Source organism: Pleurodeles waltl, chromosome 7 (assembly GCF_031143425.1).
Source record: "Pleurodeles waltl isolate 20211129_DDA chromosome 7, aPleWal1.hap1.20221129, whole genome shotgun sequence".
Lineage (NCBI taxonomy): Eukaryota > Metazoa > Chordata > Amphibia > Caudata > Salamandridae > Pleurodeles > Pleurodeles waltl.
The window spans coordinates 58,323,482-58,348,002 of NC_090446.1; the positions used below are offsets into that span (position 1 = coordinate 58,323,482).

At 43.2% G+C, this 24,521-nt stretch overlaps 1 protein-coding gene across 1 annotated transcript; it reads left to right on the forward strand.

Annotated features, from left to right (window-relative positions):
• The first annotated feature begins 4,072 nt into the window (after positions 1 to 4,072).
• Positions 4,073 to 23,776, forward strand: LOC138246799 (killer cell lectin-like receptor subfamily F member 1). The gene is made up of 5 exons (XM_069201561.1): positions 4,073 to 4,135; positions 8,798 to 8,858; positions 16,790 to 16,950; positions 22,169 to 22,281; positions 23,241 to 23,776. The coding sequence occupies exons 1-5, from the start codon at positions 4,073 to 4,075 to the stop codon at positions 23,392 to 23,394; spliced, it is 552 nt and encodes a 183-aa protein (XP_069057662.1). The 3' UTR covers positions 23,395 to 23,776.
• Positions 23,777 to 24,521: the final 745 nt, after the last annotated feature.

Consider the following 24,521-nt stretch of genomic DNA (forward strand, 5'->3'; position numbering starts at 1 on the left):
GAAACCAAAAAGGCTGTAGAGAGGCAGCCCTCCCATGTTTCAATCTTTCCTGCAGGCTCACTAGGGCTTCTTTGATGCAAGGTATCAAGCAACACAATAGAAGTAGCTAAAAACTTGGAGGGTTGTATATAAAAGGGCCATATGCTACGGCAAAAGAGAGTCGGAGGGTGCAAAGTGGGAAGGACTTTTAGATGCTGTGGGAAAGGGAGACCAGCGGTCCTTCTGGAACTTGGTGTCTACAAGTTCTGCTGAGGGATTCCACATTGTGGAGACCAATGTCCCTGCTGAAGAAAGGGTCACTCATTCTTTGAGCATGTACTCTGTAATTGGAGAGGCTAACCCCCCCTTTGGTTGCTTCTAGTTGTGGTACCTTAGCAGACCTGAGATACATGTACAATAGAGCATTATGCTGCAAGAAGTTAAATCTGCAATCCTTAAGATCATCCCCAACAAGGCTCCATGTGCTGATAAAATCCCAGGTGACCTCTATCATAGTGAGATGGATGTCTGGGGTTGTTATTTTACAGTTCTTTTTAATGCTATATTGAGGTGGGCTCCCATTCTGCATACCTGGCTATGGGCTGACATTGTTCCCCTATACAAAAAAGCTGTCCCTCTCTTTCATCCAATTAGAGGCCTATAAACCTCATTGACTGCTCTCAGAAGTTATTGAGCAGGATCCTCTTAGGAAGGTTGCAAGAATGGCTGGCTGCTGAGGAAGTGCTCACCCCCACCCAACAGACTGGCTTTAGGATAAGCACCAGCACATTGTATAAGGTTTTCTGCCTCGAAATGCTCTTTTGGAAATCAGTAGTTTTGGGAGGAGGGAGGTTGTATGTATTGTGTGTAGATCTCCACTCTGCATTCAACTTGGTCCCGAGGCTCACACTCTGGCAGGTGATGGCTGACATAGTTGTCCCTAAATAGTTATTGGCCAACATCATAAGACTTCATGAGGGACTGTTTCCCATAACAAGAGGGGTTAGACAGGGCTGTGGTTTAGCCCCTACCCTTTTTTACAATTTATATTAATGATCTGCTTGACCATTTGAGGGGGTATGAGGGAGATTCTCCAAGTCTCGCAGGCACCAGGGAGTTGGACGTTTTGGGGCCGATAGACAAAGGCATGTATGAGAGATCAGGCTTTGCATATCACAAGTGTTGATCTGCAGGACCAGTGGAAAAACAAATATACTTTAAACCATGCTAAAAATAATACACCAACAAGACTTTCACTTCTCTCTTTTATCATTTGAATTATTCAGTGAATGTTTGAGAACAATGCTTTATCTATATCCAAATCACACATGGGATTGCAGAGGATTTTAGAAAGTTTTGACACTTTCTGCAGTAGGAGGGCTCTGGAAATCAACATCTCAAAACCGAATTACATGGTCTTCCCCCCGTCTCACCACCAGACCCAGTCCACAGCTTAAAAACTCCCTGCTGGAGCATGTGCAAATGGTTGAGTATTTAGGACTGAGGTGTTAGAATTGTGTTGTTATTTGATAAGGGTAGACCTAAACTCAAGCAACATACAGGGGGATTGTTAAAAGTGCAGAGTAGCTCCAAATTCCATCCAACTTCAAAGGCACTGCAAATCCACAAACAGCAGGCTATGGGGCTGCCCTCTATAGGGGGGAGCTTTGGGGTCATAAGGACGCAGCTGCCCTTACTCTAGTGGAAAACCGGTTCTTGCGCAAGCTGACAGATCTTCCTGTTAGCACCCCCTTGCTCCCACTCAGACTGGATGTGGATATCTGGCTGGTCTCAGAAGAGATAGGGTTGAGACCAGTCCTCTATTGGATCCTTATTGCCAGTGGTTGGAAGAAATCTTGGGCTTGCCAGGTTCTGAGACACACTGAGATACTTGGACTATGGGCTTTTGTAGGATTTCAATGACAGCCGGGTCCATTAGTAAGAATACTATTAAAACGACTTATGGTCAGCACTCAATGGCCCGAATGCAGACACAACTCTCCTTTGGCCCCCCCCATCTGATGCTTTCCTTTTGGTGAAGGATGAGTGTAAGGAGGAACGATTTCTTGACAAGATTGAACCTACAGTAGCTGGGAAACCCTACTTCCAGTTTCATTATGGCACCCACCCCTTGCTCTCCTTCACCTCAGCATGGGGATGGCATCATGGGCAGGACAGGTAGGCATGTCTCTCTTGTGGCACCAGTAAGAAAACTGTGGAACATCCATTGTTTTTCTGCCCCGCCTATCAGAAGGGGAGGAAAAAATGGATACTCCCCAAATGTTGAACTTTAGGGGTCAAACAACATGTTTAGGCCCTTCCTATTTTGAGATACAACACAAGTCAAAGCATTGTTTTTTCTGTCTCTCGATACCTCCTAATGATAGAAAGGACTAGGTGCATGTTGTCCAAGTCCACCGTTGGTTCTGATACCATAAAAGTACAAGGTGTTCCTGTTGTGTCTGCTCCCACTCATGCACTAGCAATTTGAGATGTGTGGTCCAAGCCTGTATCTGCACATTATTAAAGCACAGGACGTTTCTATAGACCCCTACTCCCCTCACACCCTAGCTCTTTGAGAATTTGTGGCTGAAGCATGTATTTGTTCATTTCTTGTGACCCATTCAAATGAGTTCATGGAGTGTTTTGGCTGTAGTTGATTTTATCAAAACGTTTATTTGATGTGTTTGATTTAAATAGGTTTTATCGATCGATCTGGTATGATGTTTGATCTGAATGTTTTAACAATTTTATATTTTGCCTTGTACTTCTACGGCTTGCAGGCAAAATAAAGATTTGATGATGATGAATTGGGGAATCCTGTAATTATGAACAATCTTTCAATTAATCTGTAACAGTAAAAACATGGCTATTTAAATTGGAGAGCAACAAACTCACTCTTTTGATTATGTATTATTTCTTGTGGTCTCATGAGATCCTGAGGAAGGGACTGTTTGTTCTTGAAACACATTGGTCGACAGGGAAAGCAAGAAATATACATTTTAATATTGCTGTGAATTTAAAAGTAATAAAAATAAAGAAGAGAACTTCTAATGATTCCTCACACTTTCAGGCATATCTTTTGTGGGCTTGTATTCCATATAAATTTCTCAGTTGGTCTAAACCTTTCCAACTCTCAGAGTATTAAAGCGGTTGCCAGTTCCCACTGTTACTTGGTCCCCACAGACGTAGGGGCAGATTTACAAGCCCCTAGCACCTCTTAGTGTTGCTTTAGTATAATTTTTTATGGTAAGATGGCGCTAAGTAGGCCATTCCTCTGTGCTACATTTACAAAGTGGCTCAATGTATGCATTGCACTACTTTGTTACGCCTTGCGCCACATTATGCCTGCGCCAGGCACAATGTATGCACGGGGGTGTTCCCACGTAGGGAGTGCCCAAAAACATGGTGCAGTGAAACTTACAAGATTGTGCTGTGCATTATTTCAATAATTTTTAACACCTGCAAAAGGCACGTTGTACAGTGACCCTCCTGTATTGGCCTATAAACTTCCCTGTGTTTTGCTGCAAAAGCGTCAACATTTTTTGCACTAGTGCAGCAAAGCTCCACAACAGTGCAAAACCTTTTTATGCTTTTGTGGTAACAACTACCATTGTGCACCGTATTGTAAATATGGTGCAACCATGGTGTTGATAGGGGGCAAAAGAGGACGCAAGAAAAGTGGCGCATCCGGACCATGGCTCCACTTTCTTGTAAATATGCCCCTAAATACATTAGTCCATGCAGGGGGGCTCCTCCATTAGGGAGGAGGAGTGTCGACCACCCCTTCCCTGACAGCAGCGGCAGCTGCGAAACCTTTACAAGAAAGCAATAATAAACTGTGTTTGTTATCTTTTTCCTGTAAAGGGGCGGGTCCACCGGGGTGATGAGCAGTGAGCATGTGTGTTTGGCCAGCCGTCTCTGGGTCGGCCAAACACACATGCACAGTAGGCTCTCTCCAGTCAAGCAACCCAGTTGCTGGGCTGGAGAGAGCATGCACAGGCTCCCTGTCTGCTTGGGAGCGCTCTGGCTGGGCACTCCCAGCCAATCCTGATGCTGCTCTCAGCAGCATCAGGATTGGCCGCAGGGCAGGATGGGAGCCTGTGCCTACAGCGGCGAAGGAAAGGAGATGGAGGAGCGGAGTGAAGGCGTTCAGGTAAGTGTTTTAAAAAATATATATATTCTAATGTTTATTACCAGCCCCCTTCTCCCCTTGCACGCTGCCCTGCCCCTCCATGTCCCGCAAGCCGTGACTAAATCCAAGCAGCATTTTGGGAAACAAGAGTACTTGCAAAAAGATGGTTACAAAGAAAAATGACTGCACCCTCTTTGCATTTTGCCAAATAGGGAGTTGGACTTTTTGGGGCCAATACACAAAGGCATGGATGAGAGTTGAGGCTTCACATATCACAAAGTGTTAATATGCAGGACCCGTGGAAAAACAAATAGAATTTAAACCATGCTAAAAATAATGTAGCAAAAAGGATTTCACTTGTCTGTTTTATCATTAGAATTATTCGGTCAATATAATTAAAGTTACTTCAGCAAGGCATCCAGGAAAAATGAATACACTGCAGAAAATCAAATGTTAGATTTTGGCACATACATTTTCCAAACAAACAGAGCACAATCCAATTTAAATAAGTAACAAGTGCCCCACGTGATAAAACAGTATTGTGTGCTCATAGAAACAGCATCTGTGTCACGCAAAAGTTCTAAAACAATAATAAGCCAATGTGCAAATATAAATAAATACGCAAATGAAATGTCCTAGCAATAATATCTCCAAATGAAAAACAGCAGGACAGAGCAGGAGAGATCTATGCAACATGAATCTTTAAGACAAGGGGATCTCACCCTAAAACTCACGTCCTCCCACAATGAATTGAACAATTAATGTTATACAGAAAATATTGCAACATTGTAGCATAAATAACAATTTTTAGCAACAAATTTAGGAAGCTATAATTGTTACTTAAGATTAAACAGATTACTTGTGCTTTCCATCAGGACACATGTTAATATGCAAACATTTATTATTAATGTAGTCTTTTCACCAGAACCATAATTCTGACTGCAAAATGAACTGCATAAAATCATATTTTTGCACATAATTTCTTCCTGCGCATAACAGACAGAAACATCATGATAGACGATGGGAAGATTCACTTATGCTAACCCGGCTCCAGAGCACCAGCCTTGAAAAGTTACATCCTACAAGACAATGTCTGACAACAAATTATTTTTTTCTATTTTAAAAAGAAAGATTCTCATGCAAATTTATTTTTGTGAATGTTTTAACGCTTTTCTGCACCACCTGAAAAATGATGTAAAGTACATCTTAGAATTCTGTTAATTTGCTTCCTCGTGAGTTTGAAAAAGTGGACTCATATAGTACTACGTCACATGCTAATAACAGCTTTTGTTAATAGCCCCTTGGGCTAGGATCCAAAGATATTATTTACAAAGTACATTTCACACTTTTAATGTTATATTCATTGTAAATGCTCTGCACATTCCTCTGCTGAGTAACTAAATTAAGTATGTGCCACTACATTGCATGTTGTTGTAGAGCTGTACGTCACCATGAATCTGTAGACAATGGCTGCAGCATTAAGTGGTGAATTTGTAGATACTGACATTATCCAGGCTTCATCTGTTGTTATTTTCTGACCCTTTCATTTCACAGGTGCCCCAAGTGGTCCCAGTTCACACCGAGGGGTGCTGTGGATAAGTGGAGCTCTGAACATCCTTCTGTTGCTGGCTGTTGTGGGATCCGGTCTGTGGAGTAAGTGCTGACTATGCTCAAAGGTTACAGATACCTCTGTCACTAAGCTGTTCTCGCTGAACAAGGGCTCTTCTGAATATACTGCAAAGTAGTGGTAACACATGACTTTAGGAACTTCTAGGAGATCAGACTAAATTATATTGAGTATATTAATATATAATCAAGGCTGCCTGGTGACACTACAACAGAATTCATAAAAGCATTTTTTTTTTCATTCTCCTACCTCGCCTATGTTCAACTTTGTACAGCAGTACCAAATTTACTAAAGATAATTGATTTCAATTTCCTTAAGATGTGCTACTTTGCTGCCATCTGAGTTCAGTCAAAAATACTTTTATTCAGCTAATTTAGCCATAAAAAGGAAAAACATTTTATAAAACACAAACTAGGATTGTTCAAAAAGAATGCTCATAAAGTACTAATAGTGATTAAAGTGCTAAATATGTTGCCAAAATAAGTATGACATTTACAATAAAAAGTTTTTTGCTAAATATAATACATTAGAGAATTTGAAAACACTGGATGGATAAAAACCCACTCGATCAGGAAGGGACATATTAACTTGAAAATTCCTGAAGCAAAAGAATTATATGAAACAAGACATTCAGGGCTTGATTTATGAAAAGTTAGCGCTGCCGTTACGTCATTTGTTTGTAACGCAAAAGAGGAGCAATCTTACAAAATATAGTTATATTTTGTACGTTTGTGCTGCTTTTGCGTAAAAAAATAAAGTAAAGGAAGCCTAACTTTTCATACATCAGGCCCTCAGTTTTCCCCTAATTCTCAATAGTCGCTGAATATAACTGAGGATTACGTGACATAAGAATAAGGAATCCAGCCACCTTAACAAACATAGTGGCTGGGCTTTCAAAACCTGGAATTGTTTAGACATAAAAAGGGCCTTAAAATCTGGACTCTATGAGTAACATAAAAACTAGAGAAAACATCAAATGAATGAGGGGTTGTTGGCTATTATTAGAGCAGGGACATCAGGGCAGGGTTTAAAACTAAGGGCCAGATTTACAAGTCCCTGGTGCTACTGGAGCATCACTTTTTGTGGCGCTCCGGTGGCACTGTGCACTGTGCCGTATTTACCAGGCAGTGTTAAGCCACTTTTTGTGGCTTAACGCCACCTTGTAAATACAATGCCTTAACAAGTAGCACTTTGTATGTAAGGGGCGTGCAATGGGTGTTGCTGTGGGTGTTCCACAGCAACACCCATTGCTTTCGATGCTGTACCAAATTTATGAGATTTAATAAACCTGAGGCAGCGCCAAAGTCTAATGCCACCCCAATTCTTGTGTTTGCTCTGTGGTCATAAAAAAGAGATTTTACCCTAGCTGTGATTTATTATCAATTTCATTAGGGCAATAGAACAACTTTTGTACACCAAGTTCTGTGATTTTTTTTTTAATACATGTAAGCCACCGGATAGAATCCCTATGATGAAATTTGATATAATCGTCTAGAACGTAGCGTGAAAAGTTTGTATGAGGAGAGTCACATATCTTTAACCACAATTAAAGGGGTTCAGTTTTAATTTTGTCATATTTGTAAGCTAGACCAGCTTCTGTATTGGTTACAAAGCTGACCGCACTTTTGGGACTGCTAATAGTCTTCTAAGGAATTCATTTTCGATGAACTGCAAACACCCTGCATCAGTGTAGCCCCAAACTCCCTCTCCATAGGTTCCCAGTGAGAGACATCTAGCTTTGTATTGTGAGACTTGTTCATTAATAGGTTTCTGGCCTAATTTTCTAGGAAATTTAAAAATGACTTCCACAGCCTCTGACATTTTAAAACCTCTCCGTGATAAAAGCTTATCACACTTAAAAGTTGAGTTCATCATTGGTCCAAGGTAATTAAAATTACGGCCCTTTTAATAGAAGTTTCATCAATAGTGAAATTTTGCTAACATGCATTATTTTGCCAGCAAGCTCATGATGTATGATTTATGATGGGTGACCTTTAGTTTCAATTTGCCCATGAATTTATTAAAACAAGTAATTAGCCTTGCAAGAGATAAACACTGCATTGTCGCGTGGAGAAGGACTGGCACAAATCGATCACCAACCCTAGGAGCGTCCTTCCACTTGGCCCTCAAAATTGAGCGAGGGAATTGATATAAAATAAAAATAAAATGGGAATAAGTATGCAACCTTGTCTAACCCCCTTTTGATCAGAAACAGGGGGGTGCATTCTCCTTCCTTATCGTACTGCATTTGGGCAGGGGTATCGCACTGGAGATGTTTTCAAGAATTCTACCAGCAAGAACTAGACCCCTGCCTCCCTCATCATATCGCAGAGCCTGCCTCTGTCCACCAGGTCAAATGTACTGGAAAAAGTCCATAAAAGCTAGGTGGAGAGAACCTCCCTTGGCCTTAACATACTTTCCTTTGAGCAGGTTCAGGGGCTGTTCAACTGTGCTGACACATGGATGGAAGACATATTGAATATCTGAAAGAAAACCTCTCTCATCCACCGACTGTTGCAGCTTATGAAGGATCACCCTCTCTAAGATCTTGGTGGAGGTAATTAAAACCATGTTGGTTGCCTTCTATCACCCTTTTTAAAATTAGAGGCAATAGTGGATTTCTTTCAGGAACCGAGAATTTCAGATCTAACAGCGGCACAAAACACATTGGTGGGTAAAGGGACCCAAAATGTTGGGTTTTGCCTAAAAGCATTTACAGGAACCCTATCTGTGCTGGGAGCCTTACCAGCAGGGCTCCTTAGGATGGCCATAGCTTTATCGCAAAAATCAGTAGAGATGATGAGGAGATATGAGCTCTCTAGACTAAAATAAAGCACGACTGGTGAAGAAGAAGTGGGGCCCTCTTGATCAACAATCCCTGAAAAATAAGATACCCACTCATCTGAAGGGATATGACATTTTATTTTGAGATTCTTTTCTTCAGAAAAGAAGGGCCATTTGAGAACCTCCCAACAGGCCTTAAGTGCCTTGAGTTCTGCTGCTGCTTGTAAGTCCTTCCATGCCTTATTTTAAATCTCTTTTTTCCTTTCTTCCAGAGTGGTCTTGCAGGTCTGACTGGCAAGTCTAATCTCTTCTGCATTTCGTGCTTGGCCCTAGGTAACCAATTTTACCTTTTTTGATCCAAGAGAGCCGGCACAGCTAAACCATCTACAAGTAGTAGATCTAATAGGATTTTTGGACAGTCGCCAAGTTGGTCACTGTTTTACAAAGGGAATCAAACTTTGCTAAAACTTCATTTGGTTTGGCATTGTCTGATATACAATGCATTACTTTAAGTTCGCACATTTGATTTGTTTCCCCCCGCTTGGGCAGAAGTGCAATTGCGATAAACAGGAGGGTTTTGGAATTTTTATAAAAGGAAAACTTAATCCGAAAGAAACTGGGTTATGGTCACTAATTATTGACACTAAAATATTTGATTTCATTACAAGCGGGCCAAATAAGAAGAAAACAGAATAAAATTAATGGTAGACACACTATCCTTTCCTGTAAAGGTTGGGGTATAAACTGCGTCATTTCAGAAAAAATCTGAGTTAAACAATAGATATATTTTGAGACATTTTGATTTAACTCATCACTATTTGTTCTATGCAGAAATGGGTCAAGTTATCGCCTTCCCAATTAGTTAGGTCACATACACCATCACCCTGCAGATAACATTTTGTTATATCAAAATCCCCAACCATACAGTGGCCACCCAGTCTGCATGTTTTTCAGGAAAGTCGCAATAAAGGCACCTATTTCTAAAATGGGTTCAGCTGTTTGATTAGCAAAAAAAGGTAAAATAAAAATGAATCAGCAAAATTACAGGAGAACCTAAAAAAAGCAAAAGTAAAAGTTTACAACAAGGAGGACACAGCATCAGTTTGATTTTGATGTTACTAAGTTTAAGCGAGACAAATGTCCCTAGCCTTCCCTTAGGTCGACCAAAAATGGACAGAGTAGCTTCAACACAAAAGGATTGAAAACCATCAAGGTACCTTTTCAAGAGCCCCCATCTCTTGGCAGTATACCATATCATAGGATTTTACAATTTCAAGCCAGTCCACATTATCCATTTGTTTGAGCATGCCTGCAGCAAGGAAGCATAAATCTATCCTATCCTATTGTTGTTAGGTATCACTAATAATAGACCCTTGTCCCTCAGAAATGACAGACTCAGCAAAAGGTACATTTGGTAGCAGAAATGTTGCCGTGGCTTGAGGAGAAGCTAGTCAGTCAATATCTCAAAGGCCCGAAAGAGGAGCAAAAGGGTTGGAGTTCTGGTTAGCCAGAAGGGGCCCTGGCTTTTAGACCTACCATCGCGGGCCATTGAGGAGGTAGACCACAAAAAAGCCCAAGGGAAGTGCAAAAACCCTGGCTTGACCTTTAGCAAATAGTCCAGATGATGTAATAATGATTTAATTAACTGGGAATTCTAAAGTTCACTACCACACAATCCCCTATTATGGTTTTATGGCCTTGGCCGAGCCAGCCCACCCTCCAGACCATAGTAATCGTGTCCACCACATCCATAGGCCAAGCCAACTTATTTTTGCACCAGTGGGCAACTTTGTATTTTAAGCCATGCCAGTTGATGCTAAGAGGAGGGACACCTGTAAGAATTAAACATAAGGTGAGCATTCAGGTGGCAATTGAAGGAAGGCTGATTGCACATTAGTAAGAAAATTATGCCTGCAATTGTCAGGAAGTTGGTGAAAGTGGTGATCTCGAGTGACTGGCATCCACCCAGAGGTATCCACGTTTTACTCAGTATTTAAAGAATTAGAGGATCTGTTCAAAGGCCTTATTGGGGCAATTGGCTTTGACATTGGTTTTGTAACAAGAGGTGCAGATAAAGAACAAGCTTTTTCTTGTGGTATCTGTCCTGGGACTGGCCCAGGGTTTGGCTGGATGGAATTACTCTGATTATCTACCAGAGTTTAGAGTTTCTCATCAGAAAGTTATAATTGCATTACTACAGTTTTCTGAAAATCTTGTAATAAAACCACTATGGATTCAAAGAAGGGTTTACAAATATTTGCAGGGCAATACTACAGTCGGGGCTCCACGGTTAGCTGGGTTTAGATATCGGGCGACAGGTTGGGTCTGTGGCTTATCTGAATTTAGTCAGTCCTTGGGATTTTACCATCATCTCACTTGATTTTCTGTGGTGGAGGTTTGCGACCTTGGAGAGGAACTGCTTAAATCAGCTATAGGGATAACGCTGTGGGAGGAGTCTTGCGGTATACAGGGGTTAGCAATATGAGCAGGGACAATCTGAAGCTGGCCATTTAAAGATTCTATTGTTCGAGTGAAATTACACTCTGTTAAAAGTGCCTTATCAGAGTTCATCTGTGGAATTCCCAGGATTGTAGGATCGCTAATCAGTTTCTGAACAGCATCAATATGGTTAACCACTAGTTCCATTTCGGTAGTGATTGCCCTATAGCAGGTGATAGATACAAAGTAATCAGGGGGGATGAAGAGGCCCCTTTTCACCAGGATTAGAAGGCTGAGTTGGCTTTTCTTTCCCATATGTTGGTGTTAAATTTAGCAGATACGCACAAAAATGCTGATAGTAAAAGGCCTACCTTCCGCTTATTAGTCCTTTCCAAAAGCCAAAGGGGGTGGCCCAGCCAGCTCAGATTCACAGTGCTAGGCCCACCATTCTAAACTGCAGCATGACAGGATGTAAACCTTCCCGGACCCCATCACAAACCTATTACAAGAACTACTCAACACTGGTTAACTTCACACAGCATGGAAAAGGGATCTCACAGCTTCTCAACAACTCCCGTTGTCTTGGTCTCTCAGTTCAGTAAGCGGAGCCCTGTGATGTAATGACCATCACATTTACAGAAGCTCTTAGCATCACCAGCCTATAAAAAGAGGGGGGCATAGGTTTGTCTGGAAAATAGCAGATTTCACAGGCTTGAGGAGCTAGCCCCCCTGCTTCGCATCCTCCACACTCATCCACAATCGTTTAACTCTTTCATGTTTACCTTCTTGTCTCTCCTGACAACTCTCGCATCAGTCTGGAGGCTACGTCATGAAAAACAACATTTAACCACAAGATATGAAGGCGTGTATGACTTGAACAGAACTTCAGGTAAGTCTAACATCAGGTTCCTAAAAGTGTTTATTTTTATTTTGGGGGTTTTGTAAAGGAGTGCTGTTGATGTCTCTGGTTTTTCTCAATTTACTGTGTTGCTTTAATAGAGAATTTGTACTCAGGTTAACGTTAGGCAAACTAGGCCTCGAAAGCCATTTGTTTCTGTAACACTTCACCTGAATCACATGACTAATCTGGCATTTCTTGCTTTACTGGAATAAAAAAATAAACTGCCTTGGAGAGAAATACTTTGACTTTCACAGACTGTCCTGAATAAATTGTACTTAATTCAAGGCCAAACCTAGTTGCCTGAGGGAGAATCACATGTTCTGTAACTATTACTGTTTCATGTGAAGCCTATTCCTCGTGGGAAGCCCCATGTAGGAGAATTATGAGAAACCTGTCAACTGTATTCAATAGCTAATGTGCCACTTCGGCATTGTTTTGATTGGTTCAGCGCCTGGTACCTATGTACTACTGCATTAAATGAATGCAATCCCTTGTTTAGAACCCTATAAAAGACTGTGGTTTCTTGATGTGGAGACAGGCCCTTTCCCCTCACTTTAGAAGGTGAATCTCTGCTGGATTCCTGTCTCATTCTATATTCTGCATTTTACTGATGTGGACTTTACTGTAATCTTGACTGATTCTGTTATTTGAGGGGCTGTATGGGATTTCATAGAAAAACAATTTCATAGAATGAAACAATTTCACCTACTCTGTTTAATGGGCATTTTAAGAACTAAGGGCCATATGTACGAACACATTTTTCCATAGATACAGAATGGGTAAAACCCTTTGCTACATCTGGCCCAAATTGCTTTACCATTTCATAGAACACAATTCACAGCATGTATTTTTGTTTGCCACCTTATGTTTTTTTAAGGTGTAAGTGCAATATTTGCTGGTCTTACTTTCAGAAGGTATTTATTTCAGTGCTTTACTTCAGGGGACAATATTTCAGATGAATATCTTTTACATTGTAAAACAAATATTTCATATGCTGTAAATCTGCTGACCTTTAACCATCCCTAAACAGCATTCATCCCTGACCCCTCATAACCCCTAAAAACCATCAATCCCTGCCCCCTAAGAATGCCTCACCACAGCAAATCCACAACCATCTTTGAACCTTAAAACCCCTTTCTTCCCCTAAACCCCAACCACCCCAGAAACCTACAAAACTCCTCACTATCCCTAAATTCCACCCAACCCTGACCCCTAAATCACAACTATCTGTGAACCTTAAAAGCTCTTTCTGCTGCTGAACTCCACCATCCCTCAACTGTAAAACCTCTCACTATACCTAAACCCCACCTAACCCAGAACCTGAAATCCCCTTTCTATGGCTAAACCCCATCCATCCTTGACCCCTTAAACACCCTCACCACACCAAAACCTCCACACATCACTGATGTCTAAAGAAATGTACCATCTATTAATGAGACCCAAAAAAATCTCCCCATCTCTAAACTCTACCCCTCTCTGAACCCTAAAAACCCATTTCTACATCTAAACTCCACCTATCCCTTAAAACATCCTCATAACCATGAACTCCACCCAATCATAAACCCTAAAAACCTTTCACCAACGCTAACCTCTACCCATCATTGAACCTTGAAAAACCTCACCAGCACTAAACCTGTTCCACCCATGATCTCTAAAACCCTTCAACACCCCTACTCTCCACCCTAAATTCCACACATCACTGAACCCTAGACTCCCCTCACCACCCCTGGACTCCCACCCTTTCCTGATACCTAAAACAAATCCTCACACTCTTAAGCTTCACCCATCCTTCATCTCTAAAAACCCTTTTCCATGCGTGAACCGCACTCATTCATGACCTCTAAAAAACCATCACCCCACATTATTACCCATCCTTGGACACAAAAAACACCTCACTGGTCCTAAACGTCACCGAAGAATAATGTAATTTTTCCTTAAAATGTACTTTCTTTTAAAAAGTTTCCTTACATTTTTTTACTTAAGATTGTTTTTCCTTAAAATTGGTTTTCCACTATTTGGTTTCCTCCAATGTGATTTCTCAGTTTTTGTTTTTCCGATAATTCACATACACAATTTTACTTGCATTCTGATTTATTGAGTAATGGATTTTGATTATATTGACTTATCTTCTGATTTGCTACTTTTTCAACTAAAACCTTTATGGTAAAGACTTATTGTCTGTCATTCTTTTAGGACCAAATGTGTTCTATATTACTGGTATATGATATTGTCACCTTTAAATTTTAAATTTGAGACACGTCCAGCGGGGAACACCAAAGACCCCTAGGGACTGCTTCACTCCCATTTCATCCCTGGTGCGTGAGGGGAGAAATGTTGGATGGATTTTGCACACAGTCACTAACCACCCTATGGCAGTCTCAGACCGATTTGAGAAAGGGGCTATAAGAGCGGAATGGCATTGAAGTCCCAAATCTGGAACTAGGGTGTGGCACCAGTCAACTGGCCTTATGAACCACTTCAGGAGCAAGTCTCCTGTGAAATATGACCGTAGGTGATGAATCCTTGGAGGATCAAGAGGCGAGTGACTGGAAAAGATGGCCATTCTTAAGCGCCTGACTGTGAAGGATGAAAGGATCAACTCAACAGAGGCCATTATGTAGAAGGAATGACTAAGCAAATGCCAGGTTGTAGACATGAGTTTTTGAGGAATGTGGTAATTTAACATTCTTATTTTCAAAGTCTCAGATGAAGAGATAGCTCTTGACAGGGCTGAGTCCTGAAAGTAGAAGGTCAGCCCTTCATCTGCTGTACCATCATTGTCAGGTTCCCAGTATGCCCTGCATGACAGAGCTGAGGTTTCAGACTGATTATTAAGGAGCAAACAGTTTTTCATGGTAGTTTGGTGCAGGGTCAGATAGCACCCTGTATACAAAGCATTGTCCATACTACTTTTCCAACTCAATAATAGGCTGCAAACAGCGGCGGCGGCCACATAACGCAAGGGGAGCGGCGGGGGTGTCAGAGAGAAGGTAAAAATAAAAAAACACAAAAACTTACCTTGTCTCCGTCCCTGCCGCATCCTGCCGCCTCACGCCCCTCTTCCTCTGGTGTCCCAGCATGCTCTGCTTGCGAAAGTAGCCACTGAATGTCTAAAATAGACCTTTACAGCAGGGATGGTGCAGACCTTGTGACATTCTAACATAAAGAACTCGGCAGATTTATTCAAACAAATCCTGATTCACCCTAAAAAAATAGCAAAGTAGATGTAAAAACAATGTAGCCTTGTATTTGTGAAAACCTCAATGTTACTGTAAATTGAAAATAAATGTCCATGGAAATGCTTACAATGTAAAAATCCCAATGTACCGGTTTTCGTGGTTTGTGATTACACTGAAATGTCTGATACTCCCTGGCCCCGCCAATCCAAGCCTGCAAGGATACGTTTTGGATTTTGTTGTGGCATTTTACTACTGACCAAGCAAGTTTGTTGTCTCGGCTGAGATGTTTTTTACGCACAAATATGAGAGGGGAGCACCAACCCAGATATTCTCCTAATCACATCAGGGCTCTAATGAATGAAGTTCACATGTCCCGAATATAGAAAAAAATAAGGTAACAATTGTACATGATGCTGTTTTATGAAAGTGCTGTACAGAATGTGCTCACATTTTTCTTCACACACCCGCACGCACACACGCACACACACATACACACACAGAGCCCTGTTACATGCAGAGGGGAACATGACTCCCTGCAAATGATGGACGTATCTTGCTTGTTTTTTCAAATGCATCATATTCCAAAACCAGCGCACAAGCAAAACGTGCGCCCAGCATTCACCAGGGTGTCCTTGGGAATCTGCGGGGATTCCCTGACAGAGCTGATGCTGTTACCGACTGAACCCCGCTTCACTGGGCGCCATAGCTCCCTGGAAAGGAAGGCTCGGGTGCTGAAGCTGAGGCAGTGTGGCAGGAGTCACGCGGCTGTGCCACGTCTGCACACACACACTCCACCCTTGCACCTGAGGAAGCCACACACTAGAGGCAGAGGTTGGTTGAGTCTCTGATGACCCCCATCTTCACAGAGGGAACCTGCTCAGAAACAGTGAAAGGCTATGACATGACGCGTTACCTGCAGCACATGAACAAACCAGCCCGTTTGGTAATTAGGTGCTGATGGGCCACAAGGCAAAGACCACTTCTCTCGAACCATAATCTGGCATAAATGTTAGATGGGACACATATCATTGTGAGTGGCAGGCTCATGACATAATTATCATATATAGAATGGATAGAATTTAGTTCCAAAGGTTATCCCTGACATGTCAGTACCAAGGAATGGATTTTAAAATGATTTCACTGTTTACGTGAGACGGTCTACACATGACACAAACATGTATAAATACTTCTCTGCAAGGATACACTCCTGAATGACTTCTCTGGGAAGTCCATGATGGCCATCATTTTCTGCATGGTTCATTTCACAGTTGCATAGTTTTTTCATTGAGGCTGGTATCTACTTGCATAAATAAACTTTAGCAAAATTGCCAGCGCTATAACCCCCTAGCCACAGTTTCTTTCGTATATGTATATTTAAATTCCTAAATCAGGAAGGGGTGGTCCTCTTCAGGAACAAAGTCAAATATTTAATTTCAAAACCAGAACTCCCATTGGTCAGCATGTTTCAGCTGCACTGCTCTTCTACTTATGTTGTTTTACTCTCTAGAAATTTAAAACACTTCCTCATTAAGAGCTCTGAATGTTACTGAAGGAAAAAATATTACCTATGTTCTCAAGGCTCATAATCATTCTTCATAAAGGCTTCACAGCTATAGCTTTTAAAGCTGCACACATTTTGTTGGGCCAGATTGCCTTACTTGCAAGTAAAACACACTAATGACTTTATTTCATTGTTTCTTATCAGCCAAATTCATAGTAACCTTTCTTTTCATGTCATCTTTCAGCAGAATCTGAACATGCTTTGTGCCCATCAAACTGGCATCAACACGGTGGAAACTGCTATTTATTCTCGAATATTACTGACATAACAACTTGGAGCAAGAGCCATGAGCATTGCTCCTCCCTGGACTCCCGCCTGCTAGTAATACGTGACCAGGAACAGCTGGTAAGACATTAGTGACCCTGGACAATGCAGAAGTGGGAAGGTGCAGTGACAGAGAACTAAACATTGCCGGCAAGGCATGATGCAAGGCCAGGCAATACTTAATAGTTCAGCATAACAATAATGGGTGTCGCTGGTAAGGCATCAGCATGTTTGTATGATCATTTAGGTAGAGTATAGCTATAAAGCAACTGAGTACAATAAAATGGGATGCAATGTGAGAATAAGAAAGAGTTTCCTACAAATGGAAGGTTCTCTGTTTATGTCCACATGGAGTAAGCAATGGGTGTGGGCACTTCTGGAATGGTTGTTTGCTCACGGGGAGGGTTTCACTTTCTTCCTGAAATAGCAGAGTGAAGGTGGTTGTCGGGTTGTGTAAGGATGGAAGAAGAAGACATGTTTTGTGGTACGCCCTTTCTTACATTTCTTTGTTTCTAGCCTTGTGATGTTGTGGCTTTGTGTTGGGTTAGCCACCGGAGGTCCTGTTCTGGTCTCCTGGGTAGGGCGGTGTGCCAAAGAGGACAGCCTTGAATGTGATGAAGCAGATCCTGATAGTTATTTCTGCTTGCAAGGAAAGCTAATGGAGCTTCTGGGACAGTGTGGGTGGGCGGGCTATGCTTTTTCAGCCCTTTCAGTCTTTCTGCTGTTGGGAGCTGATGGAGCAGCTCTGTTAGGATGGAGTATGTAGTGGGGCTGCCATCACCAGATGGATCAGATGCATCTTCCACACCAGAAGTGGTCTGTTGATTTTTCTCACTTTCATTTGACAAACACATCTTCAACATGTCTGAAGAAAACAAACTGCTTTCATAACTGTACCGATTACTTCGTTGGATGTTGTCACAGATTCAGAGATTCAAAACGTGTTAGCTCATATTGACATATCTTGAAAAAAAGCTGATTGGGGATTCAAAACAAAAAACAGCTCCCAAAGTAGTAAAGCTTGAAATGTTACATATTAACCCATGATGAACCCATTTGGTTCTCATCCTCCATCCTACAACGAAAAATAGTTGTAAAGACATTCGTGGTAAAGGCATTAGTGAAAAGAACGAGGTCGTTGTTCCGATCTCGTCGTTGAGCCATGGGTGCTTGAAGCACTCGTGGTTCCAACATATAACCATTTAGGGGCAGATTTAAGAAAAGTGGTGCTGCCCAGGGTGCAGCGCCATTTTCCTTGCGCCCCCTAGCGCCCCACTACCACCTCCATGTGTGCACCGTATTTCAAATACTGCACACCATGGAGCAGGGTAGGGGGCAATAGCGTTAGAATTTCTGGCGCTATTGCTATACTGTTCAGGGCTATAGCCAACATTGTGGCTCATACACTGAACAGTACATAGGGGCCCATTGGAAACAATGGTGTGTCCCCTTTTAACGCCTGCTCTGAGCAGGCATTGAAATTGACAAAACAAATGATGCAAAGGAATCTTTTAGATTTCTTTGTGCCATTTTTTCGGGCTCCCTACCTGGGAACACCCCTTTGTATACATTATGCCTGGTGCCGGCATAATGTGGCGGGAGGGGTTACAATGTGGCGCAATGCATGTATTGCACTACTTTGTAAATCTGGCGCAGTGATTTTGGCCTTGTTGGTCCACATTATGCTAAAAAAAATGATGCCATTGTGGCGCAAGGAAGTGCTAGGGGCTCTTAAGTATGCCCCTTAACTTCTTAGAGGGATTACTTGTGTTTTAAAAGTTTGTGATATTTAAATCTTTCTATAGGGCTTTCTTAAGTGTGTTTTTAAATGTGTGTATTGTTATTTTCGAGCACTCATTGTGACAGAAGGTGCTGATGTGCACAGATGTATCATTATATTATTCTACAATTACGTATTGTGTTGTTGACCTCAGTAGTCATTAGTTAGTTAGAAGCTTTCGAAGAAAGGTTTGCCTGAAACCAAGGCCTCTCAAAGGGTCCTGTGTGAAGCAGGAGTAGCTTGGATTTTTTTTTAAATATTTTTTTAAGTATATTGCAGCAGGGGATGGTACCTGACAACTGGGGACCTGAGGCAATGAGAGCTCTAATGTACCCTGGCTTCTTCATGTTTAATGCGGATTAGTGTGTTCTTTTATTTTGTCCCTATTCTGGGTTTTCTTCAACCAACAACCTTTTGCTATAGAGGCTTGTCAGCCTTTCTTACAATGTATTTCAGAATAAATGAAGGCTATTGGTGAAAAAAACAACTGAAAGATCGGCTATCCCTTGACTGACTCTAGAAATATGTCTCTCACGAGAACCCACCCGTCACTGTAGAAAAAGGAGCCTTTTTCTTTTTAGATTATGACCCCCACCCACTCTAGCAGTGGCACGCTTTATCACCTGGTCTCACCCTGGCCCCTAAAAGCCAGGATGGGCTCGACCGTATTTCAGGGAGCACTTGAGATTTTTTTGTGACCAGGGGAAACTAAAGAAATGAAAATACCTAATCCAGACCAAGGTATTGCTTTATTGGCAGTCTGGGTGGGTATAGACTAAAAATTGTCACGAGGAGTTGGTTTAGGATGTAATGATCTAATGACCCTCAGTTTGTCATCAACATGTTTCTGCCCCTACTATGTGGCCAATGTGATTCAGGGCTTTCATCAGGACACTCTCAGCATTCTCTGCCATGGTAAAACATGTGATGATTGTACCTGCAAGGAGAAGAGATTAATGACATCATATGGGGTGGGTGGCAAGCTGGTGGAGCTAACAGAACTTTTGGCACCCCTCGCTCTGCTTGGGGCATGGAGTTTGATCAAAAACTCTGCTAGCCCCACCAGCAGAGCAGAGCTTGCCACGTGCACACTGCAGCCTACTTGTGGGCCACACAGCACAAATGCAGACAGTCTGCGCTTACGCTGTGTGGCCCATAACTGAGCTGCAGTGTGCACTCACCCCAATGTCGGCGATGGAGTTGCTCGCCCACGCCAGCAGCACTGGCTCCAGGCCACCCTCTGTCAGTAGGCTTGACTGGGCCTGGTAGCAAGGGGCAGAGGGAGGCAGAGCTCTAGGCCACTGGCAACGAGGACACCCTTAGAGGACCCAGGTAAGTCCTCACTTTTTTTCTTCTTCATTTGTGCATACACTGGTGTACAAGAGGACTGAAACAGCAGCTTTCTCTGCCTACGGCTCTTGCCTAAATTCAGGCCAGGGCTATAGGTAGCGAATGCTGACATTTCAGGCCTCTTGTGCACCACCCTGCCCAGGCTTCTTATGCACTGGCCTGCACCAGGCACCTGGGGCAGGCCGGTACACAAGAGGCCTGAAACTGCAGCTTTGACTGCCTAAGCTGCTGTATCAGGCCTCTTGGGCACCAGCCTGCCCTGTGTGCATTCCACAGGGGCAGGCCGATGCACAAGAGGCCTGAAAGTTTCAGGCCTCTTGTTCACTGGCCTGCCCCATGTGCACTCACTGACTGCACACAGGGCTGGCCGGTGCACAAGAGGCCCAAAAATGGCAGCTTTTGCTGCTGCCTGCCCTGGCCTGAATGCGACCAATCTTCGAAGTGCTAAGCGCTCATGGAACTCCATGGAATTCCATGGAGTTGACCTCTGCCCACCCCTAAAATTCATTCACAATTATTCCTTGAGGGTATAAAAGGCATAGGTGAAACTGGTACATCAGGCGATTAAGCGGTCATTATGACCCCGGCGGCCCGTTATAATGTGGCGGTAGTACCGCCAACAGGCTGGCGGTACTTACCGCCACATCATGACCGTGGCGGAGCGGCCACAGTAATACCGCCGATACCACCAGGCTGCTGCCAGCCTGCAGCCTGGCGGTCCCTGCGGTTGCAATCTGCCAGGGCAGCACTGCAAGCAGCGCTGCCCTGGGGATTACGAGTCTCCATCCGCCAGCCTTTCCATGGCGGTAAACACCGCCATGGAATGTCTGGCGGAATGCGGGGCTCGTGGGGCCTCTGGGGATCCCTGCTGTGCCCATGGCATGAGCACTGCAGGGGCCCCCATGCGCAGCCCCATCACGCATTCCACTGCCCGAATTATGGGCACTGGACTGCGGGACAGGTGCTGCTGCACCCGACGCACGTCAACATTGCAGCCGGCTGGATTACAAGCCATCTTCAATGCTGAGGTGAGTTTTCTGCTGGGCCAGCGGGCGGAAACGATGTTTCGGTCTGCTGGCCCAGCTGAAAACTCATAATAGGGCGCCAATCATACTGCCAGCACTGGTGGTATGTTGGCACCCGCGGCTTTGGCAGTCTTTCAAAAAGACCGCCAAAGTCGTAATGAGGACCTAAATGTTAAACAGCCTTCGGTTCACATTGGGGAATACTAAAAAGTGATGGGTGAAATGCTTGATTTAATCTCAGCCACTGGTAATGATTCTGGGCCTCATTTTAGTTTGTCATTCTTTAAACTTGCATGCCACCTTGAACAGGAACACAGCAATATGGAAATCAGTGTTCATCCTACTCCAGTAGGAACAGTCCAACCCCAACCACCAGGCCTTCTCTGAACTGGAACACAAGCAACCAAGGCCGGTTTTGCCCTCGTTGGGGCTCTTCAGTTAGGTGCAGCTTGGCCCCAGAGGCACATTGCGCTTGGTACCCACATGTCGGGTGTTGCACTGAGGAATAGAAAAAATGAGGTGCCATGGGTAATCACTCAGGCCACATCTCCTTATATCCTTTTTTGGCTCACTATGCCACCACAGATTAGACCAAGCCAAATTCAAATCAGGCTTAATCCTGATCCAATAGGAACAGTCCATACTGAGCTGCCAGGCCCGTTCCTCTCCAAACTTGAAGACAAGCAACCCAAGGTCGGTTTAAGCCTAGTTGGGGGCACCTCATTTGGTGCAGCTTGGCTCTAGCGGCAAAGTGAGCATGAAACCCACGTCTGGGCATACCCGTTGCACTTAGAGTGTCGCACTGAGCAGTGCAGTGATGGCTGCAATACAATACATTCATCACTTGTTTTGGAATACATTTTACCTCTAGTGGGGTGGTAAATCTATAAGATTTTGGCACCACTATTAGTTAACTTGGTTGGATTCTGTAAATTGGAGGGCTTTTGAATATGAGCATGTGCCTTTAAAATCACTGCACTCCAAAGGGTAAATCTTTTGTTTATGCCAAGAATTGTTTTCTGGTAAAGGATATAACTCAGGCACTGTTTCATCAGATGTAACATTTGTCTCATGGTGTCATAAATATAGAAAATATCATGAGCTCTGATTGCAGGCACTGATCCTCATTTCCTTTTTTGTGCAGGACTGGATTTCCTCTGTGTCCACAATCAAGGACTACGCCTGGATTGGACTTTTCAATACAACACCAGGAAGGCGCTGGACCTGGGTGAATGGAACCGCTCTGAATCAAAAGATGTAAGTAAGTTCCTAATCGGAACCTTTTAATACCTGCTATGGACTTGGGCCTCCTGGACCTACAATGGGCACCCATTTATAACGTATTGGCGCAGGGCAGTGCAGAAGCCTTCTTGCTCCGCTACTCTGCGTCTAAACAAAAGGGTGGGAATGTGCCGTATCTACAAGAGATGGTTCATTACTTTCATTTTCTCCTGCACTTGCACACATATTGCTGCCATATGCCAAATCAGGCACCATGCACCATGGTGCAAGAGTGCCTGCATTGCAGGGACGATTGTTTCTGTGCAGGAAGGCACAGCTTCCCGCACATAAACAATCATGAGAGGTATTTTCCTCCTTCATGTGTGCTCCAAAATGCAGCGCACACAAAGGAAGAGGAAAAAACAGGGAGAAATAAAGACACTTCTCCCCAGTGTGCCACCCTTACACCACCCCTGGGGTGGCATAGCTTTTTGACACATTGATTGCTATGTTTACAAAACCTTGTAAATCTGGGACTGCATCAAAATCCATGGGTGTTGCGTGGGAACACCCACTGCAACACCCATTAAAAGCCTCTTTGATGGAAAGTAAGAAAGGGAGGCAACTCAGCGACTTGCAATGGGTTGCTTACTCCATATCTACAAATCCATGGAAAGCCACACAAAGTAGCTTTGCGTGACCTTGTAGATATGGGCCAGCAGCCTGCCCGGGCAGTGTGTCACAAGAATTGATGCACTGGCACTGCACGCTGCTGGTAAATAAGCTCCTTCTTCCCCCTGGGTTAGATCAGCAATGCAAGCATCAGATTGTATGAACTTGGGATGTTAATTTAAGATTAGGAAAATTCATAGAGAAATAAAGGAAAGTGGAGGGACTGGGGCACGTGAATGCAAACACACGTATCCCTGTGGAGTAAGGTTGTACCATCTCACCAGATGCTATGTCTGACCTTTGCCCCATGTCTCCTTACATAGGCTCAGGGTACAAGATTGTGATGAAGACTCCTGTGGAGTGATGAAGAAGAAGTGGATTGATTGTGAGAGTTGTAGCGCGCAGCTAAACTGGGTTTGTCAGAAGGAGACGCAGTGGTGCACGAAGCCCCCCGTGGACAACGCCCAGAGACAGTGATTGATAAGGAAGTCCTTAAGATGGCTGCTCCCACAGTACCTCTTCCAGAAAAGCCTTCCATATTGAGCAGTAAACAGACCCTTGTCCTCAGATCTGGCCCTGGTCTGACACTCCCCTGAGTGTTGACGAGTGATAGACTGTCCGCCTGCCTCATCCTTTAGCGAAAGGAAAAATATCTGGATTTAAAGAAAACAGAATATTGCCAAATGTAAAAAGCAGCAGCTTTATTCTTTCTGCCTGAACTTTTTTCTATTTTCATCTCTTTGTTCTTTTCAGTAAAGAAAAAGCAGACCAAAGAAATAAAGTAGTTTCGTTACATTAGTCATGTAAATAAGGCGTTAGAATTTCTAACTGATGTGAAACAAGTATCTTATCTTTTGTGCATGCCATAGCAACAATGTTTTGCATGGTAAGACTTTTGCATGGATTTTTGTGTAAGTGCATGGCTACAAAAACATTCAGGAAAAGAATAAATGAGTAAATTTGTTATACGCAACACTTTCTTCAGGGTTCAGACACTGAAAAGTAAACACTATCAACGTCAGACTAACACAATGGGTCTTTAACGTCCGATATGACAATTGTATCTGTGTGAAAGCGCTAATGTTACAAAGAAATATGAATTGGCAAAGTCATTAGGTCTTGCCTACGTGAGGTATTGGTTTTGTAAATATTTTTTGCCATGTTGCACAGCAGCATCACTGTTGTGCAGCATGTCTAAAAGTTTTTTTTTTCAAAACACTATGTTGTGACCAGCGCTAGCCATGTCCTAATGCTTTGGTTGAGACCAACATGGAAAGCGGGAGGAGGTTGGCAGGGTGCAAGCAACACAATCAAAAGTGGGAAGAGGAAGGGAGCAGGCAAGCAAACTGACAGAGACCAGGAGGAGGTTGGGAGGGGGCAAGAAACATGGCACACAGCAGATTAGAGCAAGGAACAAAACAGACATGGATAGCGGAAGGAGGTTGGCAGGGTGCAAGCAGCACAACCAACAATGGGAAGAGGAAGGGAGCAGGCAAGCAATATGACAGAGAGCAGGAGGAGGGTGGGTGGGGGCAAAAAACATTATGGACAGTGGGAGGAGGAAGGGAGGAGACAAGTATCACACTGGACAGGAGATAAAGGCA